The sequence below is a fragment of the Thunnus albacares genome, chromosome 9, assembly GCF_914725855.1.
Source record: "Thunnus albacares chromosome 9, fThuAlb1.1, whole genome shotgun sequence".
NCBI classification, from domain to species: Eukaryota; Metazoa; Chordata; class Actinopteri; order Scombriformes; family Scombridae; genus Thunnus; species Thunnus albacares.
In genome coordinates, this window is record NC_058114.1 from 24893892 (window position 1) to 24919553 (window position 25662).

At 38.8% G+C, this 25662-nt stretch overlaps 3 protein-coding genes and 1 long non-coding RNA gene across 7 annotated transcripts; 3 read left to right on the top strand and 1 right to left on the bottom strand.

Annotated features, from left to right (window-relative positions):
* The first annotated feature begins 35 nt into the window (after positions 1-35).
* On the top strand, positions 36-5349 carry LOC122988534 (cytochrome P450 2J2-like). The gene is made up of 9 exons (XM_044360893.1): positions 36-405; positions 1052-1214; positions 1647-1796; positions 1887-2047; positions 2150-2326; positions 2806-2947; positions 3063-3250; positions 3356-3497; positions 3617-5349. Exons 1-9 carry the CDS (start codon positions 223-225, stop codon positions 3790-3792), a joined length of 1482 nt encoding a protein of 493 aa, XP_044216828.1. The 5' UTR covers positions 36-222; the 3' UTR covers positions 3793-5349.
* Positions 4861-7461, bottom strand: LOC122988536. Its single transcript, XR_006404830.1, has 2 exons — positions 7013-7461; positions 4861-6773 (listed from the first exon to the last, which is right to left on the bottom strand). It is a non-coding gene; the product is annotated as an uncharacterized LOC122988536 (long non-coding RNA).
* A 1180-nt stretch (positions 7462-8641) lies between these two features.
* LOC122988532 (cytochrome P450 2J6-like) lies at positions 8642-24959 on the top strand. Of its 4 annotated transcripts, XM_044360892.1 has the most exons (10): positions 8642-8676; positions 11248-11360; positions 22729-22894; positions 22992-23144; positions 23228-23388; positions 23554-23730; positions 23821-23959; positions 24032-24219; positions 24331-24472; positions 24574-24959. In XM_044360892.1, the coding sequence occupies exons 1-10, from the start codon at positions 8661-8663 to the stop codon at positions 24747-24749; spliced, it is 1431 nt and encodes a 476-aa protein (XP_044216827.1). In that variant the 5' UTR covers positions 8642-8660; the 3' UTR covers positions 24750-24959. The 4 variants fall into 4 exon arrangements, with proteins under 4 accessions (XP_044216827.1, XP_044216825.1, XP_044216826.1 ...); XM_044360890.1 differs by lacking the exons at positions 8642-8676; positions 22729-22894; positions 22992-23144; ... (4 more) ...; positions 24331-24472; positions 24574-24959 and adding exons at positions 13848-14013; positions 14111-14263; positions 14347-14507; ... (3 more) ...; positions 15444-15585; positions 15681-16173 and having other exon boundaries at positions 10987-11360; XM_044360891.1 differs by lacking the exon at positions 8642-8676 and having other exon boundaries at positions 11003-11360.
* LOC122988535 (cytochrome P450 2K1-like) lies at positions 19918-20710 on the top strand. Its single transcript, XM_044360895.1, has 3 exons — positions 19918-20197; positions 20303-20444; positions 20564-20710. Exons 1-3 carry the CDS (start codon positions 20081-20083, stop codon positions 20683-20685), a joined length of 381 nt encoding a protein of 126 aa, XP_044216830.1. The 5' UTR covers positions 19918-20080; the 3' UTR covers positions 20686-20710.
* Positions 24960-25662: the final 703 nt, after the last annotated feature.

A 25662-nucleotide genomic window follows, 5' to 3' on the forward strand; every position in this document is an offset into this window, starting at 1 on the left:
GTGTCCTCAACATGCACCACATGTGCATACAGTCAACAACCAGCTGAAACAGTTCAAGCTGCAATCTTGTTTTTCACTCACAGGACATGAGAGGCCAGTATTACATAACATCCCCTTGTTGGGACCTTTTTCCAGTTTCTCACCCAGATAAAGTTAGACCCACCACGATTCTGTCTACAGTATCTAACTGCTTTCACAGAGGTCCTTTGGCAAATCTTCACCATGATTTTTCAAGCACTTTTTGGGTGTATGGACTTTACTGGTTGGCTGCTGTTCAGTTTTGTAGTGTTATTATTAACTGATGTGGTCAGAAACTGGAGGCCTCACAGCTTTCCACCGGGACCCTGGGCTGTGCCTTTTCTAGGAAATGTCTTCACAGGAGTTGATTTCAAGACAATGGAGAAGGTCAGGACAAAATTTTCATGGATTTTACTGAAACCAATATTATATGTCATGCTCCTCTATATTAGGGGTAGGGCCTTACAAAACAGACTTTGAATTGATTTGATTGATTGAATGTCAGTTAGTTACTAAATAAAGACTTGAATAGAGCATGGTGAGTTCATGTTTTTTTCATTTCATTCAGTAAATGTAGACATGCAAGCAAGATAATACAACAAAACACAACCAAGAAATACTGATCATAATCATTTTTTGATGCACGCGGAGCAATAGTAAGCAATAAAACATTAGTAAAACATGATAATTACAATGTTAATCTTGATATAATGTTAAAAAGATGCAGTTACAAGTTAGTAAAGAGGTAATATCATGCACCTAAGACACAATAATAGCAGCATGTTAGCCAGTAATAACAGAAATAATAATAATGTAATTAACAATGCACTTTCTAGATTAAGAGTGTTCACTGACTTTTTAGACCCCAGGTCTTAAGACTTTGTGTGAAGGATTTTCTACACTTTGTAAGCATTTCAACTGACAAAAAACAGTTTTCTGCTCCATTTACAGTATGATTAATATATTGAAAGACTACAAAAGTCGGTCAAATGCATACAAAGTATGTATATTTTTTATTTTATTTGATATGCAGCTTGCTAAGGAATACGGCCCAGTGTTCAGCTTGAGGAGAGGCAGTGAGAGGATGGTGTTTATTTCAGGATATAAGATGGTCAAAGAGGCTCTCGTCAGCCAGCTGGACAGCTTTGTTGATCGACCTATTGTCCCCCTCTTCCATGTTGTTTTCAAGGGCATTGGTGAGTAAGTGAATGAATGGTACCACAAGTGTCTTTTATTAAATCTCTTTTCTCCCAATAGAAGGATGAATCTAAATATTCAGTCAGTGAACTCGCATAGAACAAAGTATGATGTGAAAGCAGAATATATATACAGTGAATTTGATATTTTAGCATCTATGATCTAATGCCAAACTCAGCACAGCAGAGGTTAGGGACTGACAATAACTGAAGCTGATTGCCAGTTTAAAAAAGGCAATCTCATCATAGCTTGTATAAATCATTGTCTTCATTTCTTAATTATTGTTAATTAATTGTTGTATTACTGTTCAACCTGTAAAGGCAGAGAATTAATAAACAAGCACAGTACATATATTTATGAAAGTACATGCAGCAATCTGTGTGCAGTGCTTAATTGCTTTGTTAATAATTTGATATAACATCAAATCACAGGCATAGTTATGAGCAATGGTTACCTGTGGAAGAAGCAGAGGAAGTTTACCAACACTCACCTGCGTTACTTTGGAGAGGGCCAGAAATCACTGGAAAAATATACTGAAGAGGAATGCCATTTCCTTTGTGAAGCTTTCAAAGAGGAACAAGGCAAGTAGACTCACTTTGAACAAATACTTTTTGTCTGTTATGAATATGTAATATTCATCATAACTTGAATTGAATTCAATATATTCCCAGGAAGACCATTCAACCCCCAGTACACTATATCTAATGCAGTGAGTAACATCATCTGCTCTGTGGTCTTTGGACATCGCTTTGAATACAGTGATCAAAGCTTTTGCAAGATTCTGGAGTTGGACAGTGAGGCTGTTTTGCTCGCTGGCTCAGCTCAGACTCAGGTAATTACTGATCTGTCACCTGAGTTCAACTATTGAGCTGTACTCACAGAACAAACTGCAGTGCTGGTCTTTTACTGAGCTGAAAGTTTGTTCCATCAACAGCTGTATGATGCCTTTCCTGGTTTGATGAAGTACCTGCCTGGACCTCACCAGACTGTCCACGCTAACTACAAGGAGATTGAAGTGTTCCTGCGAAAGGAAATAGAGAGGCACCAGGAGGAGTGGAACCCTGATGACCCTCGTGATTATATTGATGTATACCTGGCAGAGATGGAGAAGGTAAGCTGTTACCATATTTTCAGTAAAGCTTCCTTGAACTCATTTAAAATGTATACAGTCAAATGTAATGGAAACTGTATTGTCCCATAATGGAAATGGCTTGATAGAGTGCAATAACAAACAAACAAAAAAGGCCTATTCATCTGTGCAAAATACAAACCTCTTGTGCACAGAGAAAAGATTAAATGCTTCTTCACATAATAGCAAACTATTGTAACTGAAGGGTGGTAAATATATTTTTTCACTATTGAATTTAGACATGATATAGTATAGCACCCCCTCAAACTCTCTGTTGCTTTATAGGGATGATTAGGCAAATGGAAAATATCCTTAGTATGGCTCCACACATGCCTCTCAAGAGTTTTGCTTGGAAAACTTACTGATTATTTGTTTCATGGTTCATATAAAGTAGAATATGAGAGCAGAGCACTGTGTTTAATGTCGTACAATAACAGTGTTTTCTGTTGTCGCATTGCCAGAAGAAGAAGGATCCCCAGGCTGGCTTCAACATCGAGACCCTGCTCGTTTGCACCATCGACCTGCTTGAGGCTGGGACAGAATCAGTTGCTACCACTTTACGCTGGGCTCTCCTATACATGATGCACTACCCAGAGATACAGAGTAAGTCAGTTCATCCTCCTCATTAGCCATATGAAGCACTTGAATATTCCCATGGAGTTTATGGATGTTTTTTATGCTATTTGAACCATAGTTCTGACTCTGCTTCCTCACCCAGAGAAAGTCCAGGCAGAGATAGACAGAGTGGTTGGACAGTCTCGTCAGCCTACACTGGCCGACAGACCCAACATGCCCTACGCTGATGCCGTCATCCATGAGATTCAAAGGATGGGGAATATTGTTCCTCTGGGATTCCCCAAAATGGCCAGTAAAGACACTACACTGGGAGGATACTTCATACCCAAGGTGAAGAACTATTTACCAGACTTACTTGGTGGTGAATGTCCAGCTATAAAATTTATAAATGATTATTTACTGATATTAGATAATATCTCATGACTGTTTTTCCAGGGAACAGCTATTACTGCAATCCTTTCATCAGTGCTTTTTGATAAGGATGAGTGGGCGACTCCAGATATCTTCAATCCTGAACATTTCTTGGATTCAGAGGGCAACTTCCGCAGAAGAGACGCATTCCTACCATTTTCAGCAGGTTTTTTTCCTCCGCTTTCTATAACACTATTTGGCTTACAAGAATTGCAGCTAACATAGTTTCTAAGGGAAAACTAGGAATCTACCAACCTTAAACTGCTGTCAACTGTTTCTTCACAGGTAAACGTGTGTGTTTGGGGGAGCACCTGGCCAGAATGGAGTTGTTTCTTTTCTTTACATGCCTACTGCAACGCTTCACCTTCTCTGCTGTTCCTGGAGAAATGCCCAGCTTGGAAGGAGTGCTTGGCTTCACCTATTCCCCCGAGAGCTTCAGGATATTAGCCATGCCTCGCTAATGCTCTCCATTGTTTCAGCTGTTCTCATCCCAGTCAAACACAAAGCCTCAATAACAAGGATCTCCATGTTCGCCATATCACAAATTGGATCTGACTTGCAGCTGAAAACTAGTTGGCATAATATATGAATATTATCCCCCACAAAATGAATAAAAATGAAATAAAATGATCAGTCATGTAGATCAGAAGATATTGACAAGTATTAAAAGGGTACTCCACCAAAAAAGGGTCAAAATCAATGCAGCATAACCAAAATCATCTTTTAATTCCACACATTGTTCCTCCTTGTCAGAACCTGGTTCCTACATTACCCACAATGCAACGTGACTGCTGACATTTTAATCAGAGATTCAGGTGTGTTATGCTAGTAGCAGCTAACGTAGCCTGGAGCTGCTTGCTTACTTGAAGCAAGCAGGAGTGTGCAAAAAGAAATCTGGTAATTGCACTCCTTTCTAACCTCCACACCCAGATATTAGTTTTATTTCAAACTTGTAGTCTTCAGACCCAACCGACACTGACTCAAGTGACATCACTTTAGGCAATTCAGCAGACTTGGCGCAGGCCACACCTGGAGCCAAAATGGGCTTTATAAAACTTTTTTTCACATATTTTTTAGTACTCCTCAAGACCTGTAAACATACTTTGATGTGTAAAATTGAGTTGAGATTTGGTGCATAAATGATTAAGGCACATGCATAGTCATGGTCCACCGAAAGAGGTGTTTTTAGTTATTTTGTCAAAGTATACCTCCTCTTAAAAATGTGTGTATGAGTACAATCAAAATTGACTAACATTTCCCCAACTTTCCTGTTAGTTTTGTTGCACCTACAGTAAGTGGGAAACCTGCCTCAGACCTTTAACATTAACAAAGACCAGAATGAATGTACAGGGATTTTAAGATCATCAATAATAGCTCACTATACTAATACTAATATTTAATTTACAATCTTCAAGGATTAGTCCAGAATGAAGGCGTTTAAAGAGGTACTCCAGCTCACAAGAGATATTTGAAGAAAGGGTGGACAAAATCTAAGCAACAGACGCTGAGAGATACTGATTTTTTGTCCCTAGTAAGGGCGAAGCTCTGAAAACGCTGGATCCTCACATTTCCCATAATGCAACACCAAGCATCTTTTCATTAGACCCTTGCTGCCTAAATGCCCACATCTTTTATACTCCTCACCCTCAGTCTGTAATGCAGAGTTTCTGTTGAAAATGAGCAGTCTCTAAGCCTGAACTCAGAAAATAAACTTATCTAGTAAACTGATCTTTAGTGTGAAGTCAGTGGAGTGTGTTGAGGTGATGAGATGATCAGATGATTGGTTTATCATTTTAATGTACAGAATTGTGGGAGTAAGATCATTGTTCCTTTGCTTTGTACATGTGCATGCAGATGTATATCTTGTGGCTGTGTGCCATTGACCACTCACAGATCATTTCTCTGTTCCTTCAAACACTATAATAGATTAGGTTTGCTCTTTGGTTGTTGAGACAAGTTGATGCAAATCTTTGTGTGTTCTGTATCCTTATTGTATAATTATAATTTTTAAACTTCAACCCAGCAGTGTTTTGTGTATTATTTCATGTGTGTGTGTTTAGTCTTTTCAGTCTTTCCATGAAAGTACACCTTTGAACAATCAATATGTGAAACCTAGATTCAAAAAATCTACTATCCTATAATGTACTTACAGTAATATCTATCTATCTTTCTGACACTAGAAGACCAAATCCTTTAGAACAATTTAATTTGTTGCTGTTGTAGAGGCTGATCCATTCACTGCTCTGACAAGCTTTTGGGTCTAAGATTGGAAAACACTACTGTATCTGAACTGGTTAACTGGGAACTGACTGGCTCGCTGCAGGGTGTCCAGTAAGAACTCAGCCAGAGATGTTGATTTAATGATTTGTTCATTAATGTGTGACATTCATAAACTGTTGATCCATTGAGTGTTACATAATTTCATGAGCTAATATTGACTCGATAATTTATTATTATATATTATGCATGAATACATCCATTAGATCACAATGTCTTGTGATTTGTGTTACTTAAAAGTTTTACATTTTTTTTCTTTTAGGACGATATGGTATTTTGCACTCTGACACACAGACAGTCTTGTGAACTTTGCATCTATAAATGACACCATATGATGGATATCCAGGCTGCTAAGCTTTAGCTGACTAATACAATAACAACGGTGTGTGTGTTCTTTAGCTCTCAACTAATGTTTGTCAAATTACTCCACCTGCATTTTGTATTGTTGATTTTACTCTGTTTTACACTATGAACATCCAATCTCTGTCTAAGTTCACTGAAAGACAGTGGAGGTTTTGCATGTATGTTATCATATTGCTGCGTGCTGTGGCTCATGAGTGTTACCCATTACCTTAAGTGCCATCTTGCTATGGCAGGACAGAGGTCTTGTTTGTCGGGGAAAAGTAGGTGTGGTCTGTGACTGGTTATGTAAGTACATTGCTTAAGCACCTTTGTACAGCCTAATACATGCATCATGGCCTTACAGTTCTTCTGTTATAAAGTTCTTCTGTTATAAGCTTTTCCATTTGGGTGTGCCAAATGGCCATTTTGGTGCCCTAGGCGAGATAGGCGAGATAAGGATTTGTTGCCCCTACCCCCACCACATTACCCCACCAACATACCTGCAAATATAGTTATTAATCCTTTAGTAAGAACACACAATGATTCATAAATTACAACATATCAGGCAATAAACACATCTGAAGCATAAATTATAGAAAACGGTTGACCAGTACTGTTCAATTACATGAGTGAAAAAGGTTCATAACTGATTGTGAATATTTGATAGAATTAGAGTAAAATGTGTCTGGATTTGTCCATATTGACATTAGTTACATAACTGCAGCTGTAACATACAATGAACAGAACTCACCTGCTGCAGGTTGTGTTTCACTGAGGGTAGCTGGAGTGTTTGATATGATGTTAGATGTTGCTTCACTTGCAGCTGTATTCAAACATACAAAACATCCAGACTGTTACACCATTGCATTAAGTCCTTTGTGTCATTCTACTGCATATAAAGTAGCACTCTACGAATACACTATATTTAATTTGACTAAGACCTACATTTAATTATTAACAATGTGTAATTGTAACATTCAACAACAACAATAGTAATAATAATGACAACAAAGCAGTGTATTATCAATTACACAGAGACAACGAATATCTGGCTGAACTGACCTGCTTCAGAGAGTGGTGTAGATGGGAGATCAGATGTAACTTCTCCAGCAGCTGGAGGCTTCTGCAGATATTTCCACAGTGCATCTGGACACTTATAAAGTAAATATTAGCCTTTTACAAGCAAACACATGTAGCTGCAGAGTAGAACAAATAGGCTAACTGCTGCAGCCTGTTGCACCAGCTGTGTGTAAATTCAAACTCAGTTATAACGTAAATTATTACTAAGTTGTGACTTATGCATTAATAAATGTAAATCATAACATGTCACATAACTCACTGGTGGTAAAGCAGCAGTTTTTCTGTCACATATCATCATTTTCTCATTAATTGCTCCCATTTCACAACACAGTAATCCAGTAGAGACCTAATTTATTGATATGATATTTAAATATCAATCTAGCTTACTAACAATGTGCTACGATGCCAAGTGGCTCTTGTCAACTTACACATTGCTGGTGCAACTCAATGCAGAAATCTGTTTATGGACATAGCGTTAGCCATTATCACTGATATTGGTCAGTGAAATTTCAGCACAATGCCTTATGTTGTAGGAAGGAGCAGTTACCTAGATAGCTAGATACTGATTGCCATTCAGATTCATATCCTTCAATCTGTAACATTATCTGAGTCTAGCAGCTATTGTAACATCATTATCTAGCATTAGCTTTATTGCTACTTAGCTAGCTAGCTGCTACAGATGAAACGTTACACACCAAACAGCTTTTTAATTTTAACATAAGACAACATACCTTTACATTGGGCTTTCTTTTCCCCCTCCTCTTTTGTCTGTTTTCTTCCTTGTGCACCTGAAGGTCTGGACCTTTTCATAATGAAATAAAATCAGAATATCTGCCTCTTGACATCTCGTCACAGACTTTGTTTGTGATGCATCATCCCTCTGTTTCAGTGCGCATAGTACAGGTGCAGAGCAGATGGAAAATTGTGAGGAACAGTGGTGCAATGTGTATTTCTATCTTTCTTTGTGATATTTGTAATTTCATATTTTATCCCAAGGCAGAAAATAGGGAGGGGCGCCCAGTGGCGAATTTTTATTTGTCTATTTTTAATTTATTTAATTTATTTTTTCCTTTGAGGGCGACCAGCGCCCATCAGACAAGGTGGCACCCTAGGCGACTGCCTATATGGCCTATGCCTTGAGTCAGCCCTGTGTTAAGGGGTTAAAGAAAGAGTGGACAAAATCTTTTAACTCCACACTGTCAGTCTGTATCAAGTGGGTAGCTCCTGGTCCGAGAAGTGAAGCTAATGTGAAAGTGCCTTAAACCTGCATTCTTTCTAATGGCCATCAGGGGGCAACTCCATTGGCTGCAAAAAGAGGTCCGATTCTATGGAAGTCTATGAGAAAACGACCATACTTCTCACTTGATTCATTACCTCAGTAAACATTTTCCTAATGAGGTTATAGTCTCAATCACCAGTTTCAAGTCTTCATCAATACATCATGATTGTGATTGACAAGTTGCTACCACGGTGACAACATTGATTACGTAACGTAACCATGGTGTATAGGCGTAGCTGCTGCTATTTCACAGTGTGTTTTCAGTTCATGAAAGTTAATTGTAACATTTTGGTTGCCTAAAAAAGTCTTGTTCAGTGTTTGGTTGTGATAAAAGACCCTCTAATGCGTTAAATGTTCAGTTTTTCCGGTGAGTACATTTTGTTTGAATGTTTTTAGGCCTGTTTTTGCTAGCCAAAATTAGCATTAGCATTAGTATTATCAATGATAACCATAGACTGTAAATACACCGTCTCATTCAAATATGGTCACTTCTGGCTCCAAAAATCAAACATGGCGACAGTCAAATCCAAGATGGCGATGGTCAAATCACGACACTCAAGGCTTTAAAATGGCAGCTCACAAACCAATGGGTGACGTCACAGTGACTACGTCCATTTTTTTTTTACAGTCTGTGGTCTGTAATGCAGACTTTCTGTTGCAAATTAGCAGTTTCTGAGCCTGAGCTGAGAAAGAAGAACTCAGCCAGAGATGTTGAGTCAATGATTTGTTCATTAATGTGTGACATTCATAAACTGTTGATCCATTGAGTGTTACATAATGTCATGAACTAATATTGACTTGATCATTTATTAATATGGAGTCATAGGAGTTCATGAGATATGTTGGGCCTTGGCTACAAGTTTGGCAATCAGCAATAAGTAATGATTATCATGATAATCATTAATTATTAAAATCAATAAAATTATTAATAAGAATTAATAATAACAGGGCACCACCCTGGAGTCAGGGAAAAGATAGCTAATTCAGTCTCAAAGTGTACTAATCTATCAATTTGGAACTTTTCTTAACAATTAACTTAATAACTATAAACAAAATTACCATATCAATAATAACTGGTTAAGGTTGAAGGATTTTGGAGTTCCTTGCAGAGCAGAGGTTAGCAATTCAATTCAATTCACATTCTTGTGCAACATTAAAACAGACTACAGGTATATCCAAAAGCATTTATTTAACAAAAGGTAAAAGAGCAAAACACACAATTTTAATCTAGCTAAGTGTACCTAAATACAATTGTATGTATGAGTGTGTATGTGTGTGTGAGTGTGTGTGGGAAAGACAATGGCAAGATGGCTGTAGTCACCTGGTGACTGAGCACATGGCATGCAGACAATAGGGCTGACAAAGAGAACCAGAGAAACAAAGGCCAGACCATGTGGTGTCTTGAACCAAAGTTTGCAAAAGTTTGCCCAGTTGTTGCCAGTCCATGAAGAGAGAGATGCTTTGTGGTGCGCTGCTTCTTAGCTGGTGAATCCGTGGAAGAGACAGGCTGAGAAGGGTTTGGCTCCAAAGCTGAAAGATGTAGGGTAGACGGCACTCCGGCCGTGCAGGTCAGAGGGCCCAGGTTACTCTTTTGTGTAGCGTTAGCGGCAAGTTAACTCTGTTTTGTGACTCCTGTACTTGTTAAACCAGCCAGCAGACTTGTGTGGTAGCTGCTGGCATTAGGAAACTTAGTTTCTGAGCCTTAGGCAGGCTCTCGTGTCTTCTGCCGTAAAGAAAAAGAGTTCTGTGTGTGTCTGCTGTGAGCAAGCCACACAAGACAGCAGAGAGCTGCTCCAGCATCGAGCTGTGAGGAGAAAGGGGAGCTGAGAGCTGCTCCTTCAGCTGCTGGAGGTGAAAAAGAGGCAGATAAGAGGGGAATCTCTAGTTTTGATAACCTGGATCCATGAGTGGAGTTTCTTGAGGACTCCTGCTGTTTCTTGGAGTCTTGCAACATGCGGTTCGCTAGTGAGACCCAACAGATATTATGCATTAATACATCCATTAGATCACAATGTCTAGTGATTTGTGTTAATTAAAAGTTTTAAATTTTTTTCTTTTAGGATGCTATAGTATTTTGCACTCTGACACACAGACAGTCTTGTGAACTTTGCATCTATTAACGACACCTTATGATGGATATCCAGGCTGCTAAACTTTAGTTTAAATGTTTGTCAAATTACTCCACCTGTCTCAACATCAATAATAAATTCCCTAAAAATTCTGTTGTCTAAGATTTCTTGGTTATATTAAAGACACCTGATAAGATAAGATCTGCACTCAATGCATTTCTAAGAGACTACATACTTTTTCTCTGATTTGCTACTTATATATACTTATAGAGACCAGTTTTAATTGTGTACAGGACCCATTTCCCTTTATTTACATGCAACTGTATACAATGGACCAGTTAGATGCTTTTTATTCCCATTGCACTTTGTATTGTTGATTTTACTCTGTTTACACTCTGAACATCCAATCTCTGTCTAAGGTTACTGAAAGACAGAGGAAGTTTTGCATGTATGTTATCATATTGCTGCATGTTGTTGCTCATGAGTGATTCCCATTACCTTAAGGGCCATCTTGCTATGGCAGGACAGAGGTCTTGTTTGTCAGGGAAAAGTAGGTGTGGTCTGTGACTGGTTATGTACCTTCGTACAGACTTGGCATCACAGATTTTTTTCTTCCTTTTTTCTTTCTGTTGTGTAATGTTAGCGGTACAACCCACAAAAGGATTAAATCCAGTATGAAGAGGCATTATAAAAGCACCGGTGTGCAGATGAAGAAAATCCTGAGGCACAAACCTTTCCACTCTGACTTTCCTCTTCCTGTTGCTGCTGCTGCTGGTGGTTTGACTGGTTCACCATGTGGCTTTACAACTTTTTACTGGGATTTGACCTCAAAGGGATATTGCTCGTTTTTTTTCTCTTCCTACTGATAGCACACTTCCTCAGAAACAGGAATCCTCCAAATTATCCCCCAGGACCGCGGGGTCTCCCATTGGTGGGGAATTTCTTCAATTTGGACAAAGATCTACACATTTATTTTACCAAGGTAAATGTTTAATAAAAGGAAGTCTTCTCCTTACATTCAATTCAAATCAAATCAAATTTAAGTTTGATTTTAAATGTATCAGAATGTCTCAACAAAGGTCACAAAAGATAGGATAAACGTCCCTATTAAGCCCACCAAATCCCCTCTTCAGATTTTTTCAATTTTAATATATAATGCTCCAATTTAAGTGAGAACATTTTCATTAAAATGAAAGTCTAATCTCTCAATTGAACTGTCAATAAATCATTTATACCAATTTCTAATGATTTTTTTGTTTAATTTGTCAAAATATGTCAAGAGTCTGGCATGAGCTTAATGGGTACCTAACGTACCCTTTAAGCCCATGGGTGTTTCAAATAAGCCCACTTCATGATTTGTTGATAAATAAATATATATATTAAAAAATCTTAAGAATACAAACTTGTTCTGTTCAAATCTGCAATCCCTTAGCTCTCAATAGCTACTTTCATTTTGTCTCCACTTCAATCCTATGGCCTGTAAATGGTATTTGAAATAGGCGTGACCAGCCATTTTGCTGCGTTGTCAATGCAGAAAAAGCTAAACTTACAATATGTCTTCTTTGGAATGTATCCAAAAAAATATTTAGGAACAAAATCAAAACTATAGTGGAAATCATTCTCAAATACTTCATCTTTCAATATATGTTGTCGTTTCATCTGTATCTCTATCCCATGGTGTGCTGTTGGCATTTGAAATTGGCCAAAATTTCTGGTCCAGCCAGCTGGTTGAAAGTACGAAGATGTTTTTATGAAGATTTCTGAACACCAACTGACTGAAAGAAAATAATTCAATACTAATGTTCTAGGGATGGTAAATGAGTCAATTTCAGTATTTACAACTAAACAATAAATTTAACTGATTTTCAAATCACATTTAGGCTAGTAGTTTGAAAACATTGTAAGAACGCTTTTTAAAACCATTCAGTTCATTGTAGATATACATTAAAACATACAGTTCATTGTGAGGAGACATAAGTCATAACATCTTGAAGCTTATTATCTCATCTTAAACTAAAGCTTATCTGAAAAGTAAAGATCAGAAAAATATTGCTTATGTTAGGATAGAATATAGGGCTGTCTAGAATGAATTGACCTATTTAATATCAATGATATTTAAATATGGGTATTAATTATCTGATTTATTGAGCTGATTCATGACCTGAGGTTAAAATTAGGGAGGAAAATGGTTCAAAAGTCAAAAGGGACAAAATCCCCATTAAAACACAGTCAAGCAGGCTTAATGGGAGCAGGTGGGCTTAAAGGGAACATCAGTGAATTTATGGTTAAAAGACAGAATATTTTATTCTATGCACATGACATTAAAAAAACAACTATATGAAATAAATCCATACATGGTGGGCTAACATAACATAAAGAATATTAATTGATCATGCAGAAAAATAATTAGTTATACTCATTTATATCCACCCCAAACAGTGGGATTTTTTTGGTAGCGTCCCCTTTAAGCCCACCAGATAAAAATGTTAATTAAAAAATAAATAACGATAAAAATACACATTCACTATCTATTTAACAGTATAATAATGTAAACTGCATACAAAAATGTAAACTATAAATACTTATCATGCTATATGTCATTGCAATGAATCATACTATGCAGCTACTGTATTGATGCAGCATGTGGTCTGTTTGCTTGCTTGCTAAAACTCATATTTTGATTTCAAAAGAAACAATATTTCTGATTCAAGTAATATTCTAACATATGTCTTATTCAAAACACTAATCTCTTACATTTTGATAACAATTGAGTATTTACCAAAAGTAGGAGTAGAAATATGCAAAAAATGTTATCTTCTGAGGATACCAAAATCACCAAAGTTTTTTTGCAACTTCTTTTGGGATCAGAAGGCACATGTCATACATATGCTTCGATAACTCAATATTGACAAATCTGATTGACTTACAATAAAAAAGTGTCATTCATGTAACAAGCAGCTTTATTAGAAGAAACATCAAACAGCAACGAATTATGATGTGTTTTTTTAAAAATTTGACTCAGAAGTTGCAAGTGAACTTTTATGGTATGTGGGCTTAATAGGGACGTTTACCCTAATTCACAAACACTATTGCACAATTGCTATCAGGATAATGGAATTACATGGACAATAACAAAATGTATAACTTTTCCAAAGAACTAAAAAGTTGAAGCCATTTCAGCTATTTTTATTTATTCACCTGGAGAATGCAATTTTAAATTGTTCAAACACGAGGAAATGTGCATTTGTGCTTGAATTTTTCATTTTAACATAGAAACTAATGGCAGATACTGACACCTGGTGGTCAAATAATAAAACATCAGAATAATTAAACTTCAAAGCACACTTCCACTTAAATGTTCCACAGAGACATTGGTAGGTTTTGTTTTGTTTTGTTTTTGAACAACTCATAAAGTGTGATGCAGAAGTGCTCTGTGGTTCACCTCTGATTTTATTATTATTGTCCTCAGCTGGCTGATGTCTATGGGAACGTGTTCGGCATCAACCTTGGCAATGACAAGTTGGTGGTTGTGTCTGGGTGCAAGATGGTAAAGGAAGCCGTGGTGACACAGGCCGAGAACTTTGTGGATCGACCATACAGTGCAGTTGCTGACAGGTTTTACTTAGGAACCTCAGGTGTGAAAATCTCCCTTTCTCTGCCTTGTGCTGTGAATGCAGTAATGAGTTCCCCATAAGCCATTAACTCTTATTTCCTCTGCATGCTTGTGCATAGGTGGTCTGTTCATGAGCAATGGTGACTCATGGAAGAGACAGCGGCGATTCGCCTTGTCTACCTTACGAAACTTTGGCCTGGGCAAAAGTATCATGGAGCAGAGCATCTGCGAGGAGATCCGGTACCTGCAAGAGGAGATAGAGAAGGAGAAAGGTGGTGTACAATCACCAAAGCATAAGCTCATAATCAGCAGCAATAAAACAGTATCCCCTGAACAGTGCATTCTTCTTCTCCAGGTGAACCTTTCAACCCAGCAGGTCTCTTCAACAACGCTGTATCCAACATCATTTGCCAGATGGTGATGGGGAAACGGTTTGACTACAGCGACCACAACTTCCAGATCATGCTGAAGTATTTGTCTGAAGTTATCATGCTGGAGGGCTCAATATGGGGTCAAGTAAGTCAATAACATCCACTTAGTTCAGTCATTGACAGAGAGATGGCACTCTGGTGGGATTGTGGGAGTAACAACTGGGAGGCCTGTGTGTGTGTGTGGTTGACTTTGTCACAAAAGGTGAATGAAATTGTCTCTCATCTACTGTTTTCTTTCGAGTAGCTCTATGAGGCCTTGCCTGGTGTGATGAAGCACTTGCCTGGCCCTCACAACAAAATGTTCAGCCACTTCAACGACATCCTTGACTTCATCAGTCAGGAGGTACAGAGGCATAAGCAGGACCTGGACCACAGCAATCCCCGGGACTACATTGACAGTTTCCTCATCGAAATGGAGAATGTATGTGAACAACATGCGTTGCACATAGAGTGCTGCACCGCACAGCTGTACAGTCATTCATTACTGTGTCTTCTCTGCATTCTTGAACAGCGCAAAGAGTCTGATCTGGGCTTCAATGAGATCAATCTGACTATGTGTTCTGTGGATCTGTTCCTGGCTGGAACAGAGACACCCTCCACCACTTTGCAATGGGCTTTGGTTTACCTCATCAAAAACCCTGACATCCAGGGTAGGTGACTATACTCACTTTTTCTCACCAAATTGTTCCAAGCATAAATACTTAAATTTCTTGTATTTCTAGAGAAAGTCCAGGCAGAAATAGATAGAGTGATTGGAGAAACCCGCCTGCCCACTATGGCGGACAGACCCAACCTGCCCTACACTGATGCTGTCATCCATGAGATCCAGAGGATGGGAAACATTGTTCCTCTCAACGTTTACAGAGTGGCCGCCAAAGACACGACACTTGGCGGTTACTTCATACCCAAGGTGCATCCACACAGTTGTTCAAAAAGTCTTAACAGGCTTATTTCTTGGAAACATATGGGAATGAAAAATGTGAGCATTGCTTGGTGTTACCCTGTGGATCTTTGTTCATAGGGTACCTCATTGTTGCCCATGCTGACCTCTGTGCTGTTCGACAAGACAGAATGGGAGACTCCAGACACTTTCAACCCAGGACACTTTCTAGACGCTAATGGAAAGTTTGTAAAGAGAGACGCATTCCTGCCTTTCTCTGCAGGTAAACCACACTCAACTCAATGTTACACATGATCTGACCCAGAACATCGATTGTTATCTTTTAAACCAACGTGTGTGTGTTTGTGAACTCCTCAGGGAAACGCGTGTGTCTCGGAGAAGGGCTGGCCAAGATGGAGCTGTTCCTGTTTTTGGTGGGCTTACTTCAGAAGTTCTCTTTCTCTGTTCCTGATGGAGTCGTGTTAAGTACAAAAGGAGTTACTGGAACCACACGTGTACCGCACCCCTTCAAGGTTTATGCTAAGGCTCGCTGAATTATGCAACATCTCATTTTTATCTAACCAGCGACCATACTAACCAAAACATTTTAGGAGAGTAAGCTTTGTCACAACCTTTGTCTGTTGTATGATTTTCTCATGTCATGAGGACCTGGTTATTTTCTGCTCTGTACATTAAATTCTGTGTGATACAGTTACTATACATAAAAAGATTATTGTGGTGATTCCACACTTTGTCCATGTAGTTGTTAATGGCAAGATGTATACATTTTCTTATACTATTCTTTATAGTAATGATGCCTTTTAGGGTAATTTATAAGCCATTAGTTAATATTAAACTAATCATTGACAAATCATTTGAATATATTTGTAAATGAATAATAAATAATTTGATGATATGTGTCACAACCCTGGTTTAAGTCATTGGTAAAAACACAACGCAATATATATTCATGGCTACAACATGGGAGTTGAGGGACAGGTTCACAATTTTTCCAGTCTGTCCTAAAACAACAGTGTAGGAATTTGTACACTCAAATAGTTTTATGATTTTATGGGGGAATTATAAGTTATTTTTGTGCACAACTCTAACATGAAATTATTCATCCAGGACATAACTCGTATTAGAGAAGGTAAAATAATAGGGAAATAGTTCTCCTTGTTGGCCACACAAGAGAGGTCAATTAGAATGATGATTGTTATTAATCTTAATTATGATTTTTCAAGTGTATATGGTCTTTTAAGATTAAATGACCGAGATGCAAGCATAAGAAAACACAAACAAGTACACTTTAGTTACATACACAGCTACAAGTACTAAACACTTTTTACAAACAAGACACAAGAGGGAAAGGGGAAACTGGTACGCAAGGCTATGGCCAGTGAATGATTCGAATGCATGATGCAGAGTTATCTATTGTGTAGTTCAAATCAATCAAGTCAAATCAACAGTACAACAGCTTAGTTCTGAATTGCTGATTAAAGTTACAAATTATGAAAGCACCAGGGTTTAAACAAGTTGATGAAGGTTATATACGACTACTTGCTTGCTCCCTGGGGTGGCTTCTTGTGGAGAATGGAGTCCAACGTGCTGGGGTGAGAAGTTGGAGTCTGAATCTTGTAATGATTGATGAGTGAGTCAGCCGGTCTGGACTCGGAAAGTTCCCATTAGAAGAGAGCTCCTGGTTCAGGGTCTCATGCTCTCCTAGGCTTGATCCTCAACTCATGACTCTAGATTCTGAGGTTTCACCTCTGATTGTTTTGAGTCACATCTTCAGACTATCAAAATGCAAGCTTTCCACTGGCATGGCAGAAAGCAAGTAGACAAAGAAGCAACCAGCAGCCAGCCTGGAAAACCAGCCTGGAAAATCAGCAAAAAGCAGCCTAGAGTCTCAGATAAGACACTGTTTTAAAGTGTTGGTCCGCCCACCCAGAAGGTGCATCCTAGCCAATCCCAGGGGTTGCAGAGTTCTGGGGGAGGAGAGTCTGTCCTCTCCTGTTCATGGACAGTCGGGTTCAACTCCTGAATATGTTAACTCCATTAATCAAAGTATTTACAATCTAGCAATTGCATGATTCTTGATTTTGAATTTTTGATCATAGCTTTAGTGTTCTGAAAGTGAAACAAGCAGAATGGTATTACACATGACAGTGTTATCATGGATGATGGGATTATGTCAGTGGTACATTTCTGGGCTTAAAGGCAGTGGAATAAAAGTCTAACTAAAGTACATAACAACACATATTGTGATATATACAGACATACTAACATACAGTATTAATTGTCCTTACAGAAAAATCTAAAACTACATTTGTAAATCCATGGGTTTTACACTCCTCTCTTCTGCTCAATCTGCAAACGGCAGGGGTCCATACCATTTGAGGGTGTGTGTGTGTGTGTGCATGTCTGTGTTCTGGTAAATGTCACTGGAGTATGGCATATTGTGCAGCATGTCTTGTGCCTTATGCTGATTTGCCCAGTGATCAGTCTTTGGGTTGGTCATTCAAGTCCTGACGATTAGATTCCGCAGTGGGATTAAAGTTGGTGCCAGCTCAACTCTGTGTGTGACTGGCTCTTAGAGGTGAGTTATGATAGCTAATGGTAGGGGTTGTTTATCCAAATTATACTATCAGTTCACACTGGGATGTGAATTGGTCTTCCCATATTGCTGGCTCTTGTGGCTTGAAGGATCAAATGGTTGAATTGGTCTTCCCATCTCGCTGGCTCTTCTAGCTTGAAGGATCAAATGGTTTGGGTCAGTGGTTACCTTTACCCTACATGTGCATGGTAGTGATTGGTTGGAAGTTAACTACATTATTAGTTGATAATTTAGCCTTAAAATACAAAGCACTTTCTAATATTCATAGCTGAAAGCTTTGTGTGTACTGCTCCTTTTTATGTTCGGGTACATTTTCAGTCAATTCTTAGTCTATATTTCTCATTTGTTTAGTGAAGAGATATCCCAACTTCCTGTCACAAACACATAGATCATTATGTCGACTTAAGCAGTGAATCAGCAGAGCACCAGCCCATCGCTAACTAGGAATAGATGATGAGGGAAATGAGGGGCCAAACACTCATCAGTCTTCTCCTCTGCTTCACAATGTGGAGTCTTGACATCAGGGGAGTGCTGCTTTTTATTTTTGCCATTCTCCTCATAGCGTATTTTCTGAACAAAAAGGATCCACCCAACTTGGTAGACTATGGTAGGAAACGATGCTAAAAACCTGTTGATAGTGTAACAGAAAATTTACTTATCAGGGTCACATGCCAGACAACAGGCCGCTTATTCTCTGCTCCTGCATCCACAGGTCGCCGGTGTTTATGGGAATGTGTTCTGCATGTGTCTGGGAAGAGACAAAACAGTGTTTGTAACTGGGTGGAAGATGGTGAAGGAAGCTATAGTGACACAAGTTGACTTGACTAACTTTGTGGACTGGCCTTACATCCCAATGGTGACGAGAATTTATTCAGGAAACTCAGGTGATTCACACAAATCTATAGCACACATATGCAGCATGAGATAATTTAAGTATCAGCCTGCTGTCTGAGCAAAATTGTTTGGTTTCTTTGTGTCTCGGTGGGTCTTTTCTTCAGTAATGGGAAAGTGTGGAGGAGACAGTGGCATTTTGCCATGGCCACATTACGTACCTTTGGTTTGGCCAAGTGCTCCATTGAGCAGAGCATCTGTGAAGAGAGTCCGCCACTCAGCCTGCCACACCAACCTCATTCTGCCATTGCCCTCATCTTCTCCCCACCAGCCACTGGACATTCCTCCCTGCTATTCATTCTCATCCCCTTCCCCTTCCCCTTTTTGCAATACACTGTCATCTTTTCAGCCACTATCATTGTTCGTGTCCTGTGTTTGGGTTCCTACCAGTGTTCAAAACAATGATATAGTATAACGCCCCCTCAAACTCTCCTTTGCTTTATAGGGATGATTAGGCAAATTGAAAATATTCTCAATAGTGCTCCACACATGCCTCTCAGAGTTTTCCGTGAGCTGGCTCAGAAAACTTACTGATTATTTCAGACTCCATTTAGTGTCCTGATTCCAAACTTATTTTCCTGATCAAGATGCAATTAAAAAGTAAAATTCAATTTAAAAAAAATAATAAAAAATTACTTTTTTTTTTTTTTTTTAAAGGTTTCACATCTTTTTCTTGTTGGATTGTTTTACTGTCCAAAACAATCAATTTTTTCTCTCAAACTTGACAAAATGTCTCCATACATATTGGCCATTGCAGTCATGATGTGCCAATAGTTTAAATTAACAATGCTGAGAGAGTACCATTTATGTATACACTTGTTATATTTTCTTTGTAAAAAAAAACAAACATTTGATTTGTCTGACAAAAAGTCCGCTATCTGGTATATTATTACTGTAAAATGTCATTTTCGAACCATGGTTAATATAAAGTAGAATATGAGAGCAGAGCACTGTGTTTAATGTCGTACAGTAACAGTGTTTTCTGTTGTCGCATTGCCAGAAGAAGAAGGATCCCCATGCTGGCTTCAACATCGAGACCCTGCTCGTTTGTACCATTGACCTGCTTGAGGCTGGGACAGAAACATCTGCTACCACTTTCTCCTCATTAGCCATATGAAGCACCTGAATATTCCCATGGAGTTTATGGATGGTTTTTTATGCTATTTGAACCATAGTTCTGACTCTGCTTCCTCACCCAGAGAAAGTCCAGGCAGAGATAGACAGAGTGGTTGGACAGTCTCGTCAGCCTACACTGGCCGACAGACCCAACATGCCCTACGCTGATGCCGTCATCCATGAGATTCAAAGGATGGGGAATATTATTCCTCTGGGATTCCCCAAAATGGCCAGTAAAGACACTACACTGGGAGGATACTTCATACCCAAGGTGAAGAACTATTTACCAGACTTACTTGGTGGTGAATGTCCAACTATAAAATTTATAAATGATTATTTACTGATATTAGATAATATCTCATGACTGTTTTTCCAGGGAACAGCTATTACTACAATCCTTTCATCAGTGCTTTTTGATAAGGATGAGTGGGCGACTCCAGATATCTTCAATCCTGAACATTTCTTGGATTCAGAGGGCAACTTCCGCAGAAGAGACGCATTCCTACCATTTTCAGCAGGTTTTTTTCCTCCGCTTTCTATAACACTATTTGGCTTACAAGAATTGCAGATAACATAGTTTCTAAGGGAAAACTAGGAATCTACTAACCTTAAACTGCTGTCAACTGTTTCTTCACAGGTAAACGTGTGTGTTTGGGGGAGCACCTGGCCAGAATGGAGTTGTTTCTTTTCTTTACATGCCTACTGCCCATGCCCAGGTATAAAATTTGCAAATGTAACACCGAACATCTTTTCATTTGACTCTTGCTGCCTAAATGCCCACATCTTTTATACTCCTCACCCTCAGTCTGTAATGCAAAGTTTCTGTTGAAAATTAGCAGTCTCTAAGCCTGAGCTGAAAAAATAAACTGACAGTTAGTGTGAAGTTGGTGGAGTGCCCCTTTAGACAATTAATATGTGATACCTAAATTTCAAAATATCTACTATCCTACAATGTACATACAGTAATATCTATCTATCCCTCTGACACTAGAAGACCAAATCCTTTAGAACAAGTTTATCTGTTGCTTTTGTAGAGGCTGATCCATTCACTGCTCTGACAAGTCCAGTCCAGTAAGAACTCAGACAAAGATGTTGATTTGATGATTTGTTCGTTAATTCATAAACTGTTGATCCATTGAGTGTTACATAATGTCATGAGCTAATATCGACTCGATAATTTATTATTATATATTATGCATTTATACATCCATTAGATCACAATGTCTTGTGATTTGTGTTACTTAAAAGTTTTACATTTTTTTTCTTTTAGGACGATATGGTATTTTGCACTCTGACACACAGACAGTCTTGTGAACTTTGCATCTATAAATGACACCATATGATGGATATCCAGGCTGCTAAGCTTTAGCTGACTAACACAATAACAGTGTTGTGTGTGTTTTTTAGCTCTCAACTAATGTTTGTCAAATTACTCCACCTGTCTCAACATCAATAATAAATTCCCTAAAAATATTTGTTTTCTAAGATTTCTTGGATATATAAAAGACATCTGATAACATAAGATCTGCACTGTCAATGCATTTCTCAGAGACTACATACTTTTTCTCTGATTTTCTACTTTGTTGTAGAGACCAGTTTTAATTGTGTACAGGACCCATTTCCCTTTATTTTCATGCAACTGTATACAATGGACCAGTTAGATGCTTTTTATTCCCATTGCACTTTGTATTGTTGATTTTACTCTGTTTACACTCTGAACATCCAATCTCTGTCTAAGGTTACTGAAAGACAGAGGAGGTTTTGCATGTATGTTATCATATTGCTGCATGTTGTTGCTCATGCGTGATTCCCATTACCTTAAGTGTCATGTTGCCATGACAGAGGTCTTGTTTGTCAGGGGAAAGTAGGTGTGGTCTGTGACTGGTTATGTAAGTACATTGTCATAAGCACCTTTGTACTGACTTTGCATTACAGATTTTTTTCTTCCTTTTTTCTTTCTGTTGAGTAATGTTAGCGGTACAACCCACAAAAGGATTAACTCCAATGTGAAGAGGCATTATAAAAGCACAGGTGTGCAGAAGAAGAAAATCCTGAGGCACAAACCTTTCCACTTGGACATTCCTCTTCCTGCTGCTGCTGCTGGTTTGACTCGTTCACCATGTGGCTTTACAACTTTTTACTGGGATTTGACCTCAAAGGAATATTGCTGTTTTTTTTTCTCTTCTTACTGATAGTACACTACCTCAGAAACAGGAATCCTCCAAATTATCCCCCAGGACCATGGGGTCTCCCATTGGTGGGGAATTTCTTCAGTCTGGACAAAGATCTACACATTTATTTTACCAAGGTAAATGTTTAATTAAAGGAAGTCTTCTCCTTACATTCAATTCAAATCAAATCAAATTTAAGTTTGATTTTAAATGTATCAGAATGTCTCAACAAAGGTCACACAAGATAATTCACAAACACTATTGCACAATTGCTATCAGGATAATGGAATTACATGGACAATAACAAAATGTATAACTTTTCCAAAGAACTAAAAAGATGAAGCCATTTCAGCTATTTTTTATTTATTCACCTGGAGAATGCAATTTTAAATTGTTCACACACTAGGAAATTTGCATTTGTGCTTAAAATATTCATTTTAATATATAAACTAATGGCAGATACTGACACCTGGTGGTCAAATAATGAATTAAACTTCAAAGCACACTTCCACTTAAATGTTCCACAGAGACATTGGTAGGTTTTGTTTTGTTTTGTTTTTTGAACAACTCATAAAGTGTGATGCAGAAGTGCTCTGTGGTTCACCTCTGATTTTATTATTATTGTCCTCAGCTAGCTGATGTCTATGGGAATGTGTTCAGCATCAACTTCGGCAATGACAAGTTGGTGGTTGTGTCTGGGTGCAAGATGGTAAAGGAAGCCGTGGTGACACAGGCCGAGAACTTTGTGGATCGACCATACAGCCCAGTCAATGACAGGTTTTACTTAGGAACCTCAGGTGTGAAAATCTCCCTTTCTCTGCCTCGTGCTGTGAATGCAGTAATGAGTTCCCCATAAGCCATTAACTCTTATTTCCTCTGCATGCTTGTGCATAGGTGGTCTGTTCATGAGCAATGGTGACTCATGGAAGAGACAGCGGCGATTCGCCTTGTCTACCTTACGAAACTTTGGCCTGGGCAAAAGTATCATGGAGCAGAGCATCTGCGAGGAGATCCGGTACCTGCAAGAGGAGATAGAGAAGGAGAAAGGTGGTGTACAATCACCAAAGCATAAGCTCATAATCAGCAGCAATAAAACAGTATCCCCTGAACAGTGCATTCTTCTTCTCCAGGTGAACCTTTCAACCCAGCAGGTCTCTTCAACAACGCTGTATCCAACATCATTTGCCAGATGGTGATGGGGAAACGGTTTGACTACAGCGACCACAATTTCCAGATCATGCTGAAGTATTTGTCTGAAGTTATCATGCTGGAGGGCTCAATATGGGGTCTAGTAAGTCAATAACATCCACTTAGTTCAGTCATTGACAGAGAGATGGCACTCTGGTGGGATTGTGGGAGTAACAACTGGGAGGCCTGTGTGTGTGTGTGGTTGACTTGGTGGTGGTCACAAAAGGTGAATGAAATTGTCTCTTATCTACTGTTTTCTTTCGAGTAGCTCTATGAGGCCTTGCCTGGTGTGATGAAGCACTTGCCAGGCCCTCACAACAAAATGTTCAGCCACTTCAACGACATCCTTGACTTCATCAGTCAGGAGGTACAGAGGCATAAGCAGGACCTGGACCACAGCAATCCCCGGGACTACATTGACAGTTTCCTCATCGAAATGGAGAATGTATGTGAACAACATGCGTTGCACATAGAGTGCTGCACCGCACAGCTGTACAGTCATTCATTACTGTGTCTTCTCTGCATTCTTGAACAGCACAAAGAGTCTGATCTGGGCTTCAATGAGATCAATCTGACTATGTGTTCTGTGGATCTGTTCCTGGCTGGAACAGAGACAACCTCCACCACTTTGCAATGGGCTTTGGTTTACCTCATCAAAAACCCTGACATCCAGGGTAGGTGACTATACTCACTTTTTCTCACCAAATTGTTCCAAGCATAAATACTTAAATTTCTTGTATTTCTAGAGAAAGTCCAGGCAGAAATAGATAGAGTGATTGGAGAAACCCGCCTGCCCACTATGGCGGACAGACCCAACCTGCCCTACACTGACGCTGTCATCCATGAGATCCAGAGGATGGGAAACATTGTTCCTCTCAACGGATTCAGAATGGCCGCCAAAGACACGACACTTGGCGGTTACTTCATACCCAAGGTGCATCCATACAGTTGTTCAAAAAGTCTTAACAGGCTTATTTCTTGGAAACATATGGGAATGAAAAATGTGAGCATTGCTTGGTGTTACCCTGTGGATCTTTGTTCATAGGGTACCTCATTGGTGCCCATGCTGACCTCTGTGCTGTTCGACAAGACAGAATGGGAGACTCCAGACACTTTCAACCCAGGACACTTTCTAGACGCTAATGGAAAGTTTATAAAGAGAGAAGCATTCCTGCCTTTCTCTGCAGGTAAACCACACTCAACTCAATGTTACACATGATCTGACCCAGAACATCAGTTTTTATCTTGAGCTTTTAAACCCACGTGTGTGTGTTTGTGAACTCCTCAGGGAAACGTGTGTGTCTCGGAGAAGGGCTGGCCAAGATGGAGCTGTTCCTGTTTTTGGTGGGTTTATTTCAGAAGTTCTCTTTCTCTGTTCCTGATGGAGTCGTGTTAAGTACAGAAGGAGTTACTGGAACCACACGTGTACCGCGCCCCTTCAAGGTTTATGCTAAGGCTCGCTGAATTATGCAACATCTCATTTTTATCTAATCAGCATTATGTGACATGGACTGCAATCATACTAACCAAAACATTTTAGCAGAGTAAGCTTTGTCTCAACCTTTGTCTGTTGTATGATTTTCTCATGTCATGAGGACCTGGTCATTTTCTGCTCTGTACATTAAATTCTGTGTGATACAGTTATTATACATAAAAAGATTATTGTGGTGATTCCACACTTTGTCCTTGTAATTGTTAATGGCAAGATGTATACATTTTCTTATACTATTCTTTATAGTAATGATGCCTTTTAGGGTAATTTATAAGCCATTAGTTAATATGAAACCAATCATTGACAAATCATTTGAATATATTTGTAAATTAATAATAAATGATTTGATGATATGTGTCACAACCCTGGTTTAAGTCATTGGTAAAAACACCACGCAATATATATTCATGGCTACAACATGGGAGTTGAGGGACAGGTTCACAATTTTTCCAGTCTGTCCTAAAACAACAGTGTAGGAATTTGTGCACTCAAATAGTTTTATGATTTTATGGGGGAATTATAAGTTATTTTTGTGCACAACTCTAACATGAAATTATTCATCCAGGATATAACTCGTATTAGAGAAGGTAAAATAATAGGGAAATAGTTCTCCTTGTTGGCCACACAAGAGAGGGTTGAGGGACAGGTTCACAATGTTTCCAGTCTGTCCTAAAACAACAATCAGGTGCCCAAATGAGCACTGATATATTTTTCTTGCTGTAATCAATTCCTCAATCATAATCATAATTCATTTTCAATGTAAGTGATGGAGGACAAAAAGTCTAGTCTTTTTAGTGCCAGATTCCCTCTTTTTGTTATGATTCTTCCACCGCAGCTGAACAGGAAAACACTGTCTGTTGAGACACAACGAGGAAAACTGTGGAA

What these genes read in the sequence shown, in the direction of transcription:
- LOC122988534 (XM_044360893.1), top strand. Translation starts at nt 223, where the DNA reads ATGATTTTTCAAGCACTTTTTGGGTGTATGGACTTTACTGGTTGGCTG. An exon ending in ACCTGGCAGAGATGGAGAAG is followed by an intron (nt 2,327 to 2,805) that starts GTAAGCTGTTAC and finishes TCGCATTGCCAG; the next exon opens with AAGAAGAAGGATCCCCAGGC. An exon ending in GCACTACCCAGAGATACAGA is followed by an intron (nt 2,948 to 3,062) that starts GTAAGTCAGTTC and finishes TTCCTCACCCAG; the next exon opens with AGAAAGTCCAGGCAGAGATA.
- LOC122988535 (XM_044360895.1), top strand. Translation starts at nt 20,081, where the DNA reads ATGCCCTACGCTGATGCCGTCATCCATGAGATTCAAAGGATGGGGAAT. An exon ending in GAGGATACTTCATACCCAAG is followed by an intron (nt 20,198 to 20,302) that starts GTGAAGAACTAT and finishes CTGTTTTTCCAG; the next exon opens with GGAACAGCTATTACTACAAT. An exon ending in ATTCCTACCATTTTCAGCAG is followed by an intron (nt 20,445 to 20,563) that starts GTTTTTTTCCTC and finishes GTTTCTTCACAG; the next exon opens with GTAAACGTGTGTGTTTGGGG.
- LOC122988532 (XM_044360890.1), top strand. Translation starts at nt 11,172, where the DNA reads ATGTGGCTTTACAACTTTTTACTGGGATTTGACCTCAAAGGGATATTG. An exon ending in GTTTTACTTAGGAACCTCAG is followed by an intron (nt 14,014 to 14,110) that starts GTGTGAAAATCT and finishes GCTTGTGCATAG; the next exon opens with GTGGTCTGTTCATGAGCAAT. An exon ending in TCCTCATCGAAATGGAGAAT is followed by an intron (nt 14,844 to 14,933) that starts GTATGTGAACAA and finishes ATTCTTGAACAG; the next exon opens with CGCAAAGAGTCTGATCTGGG.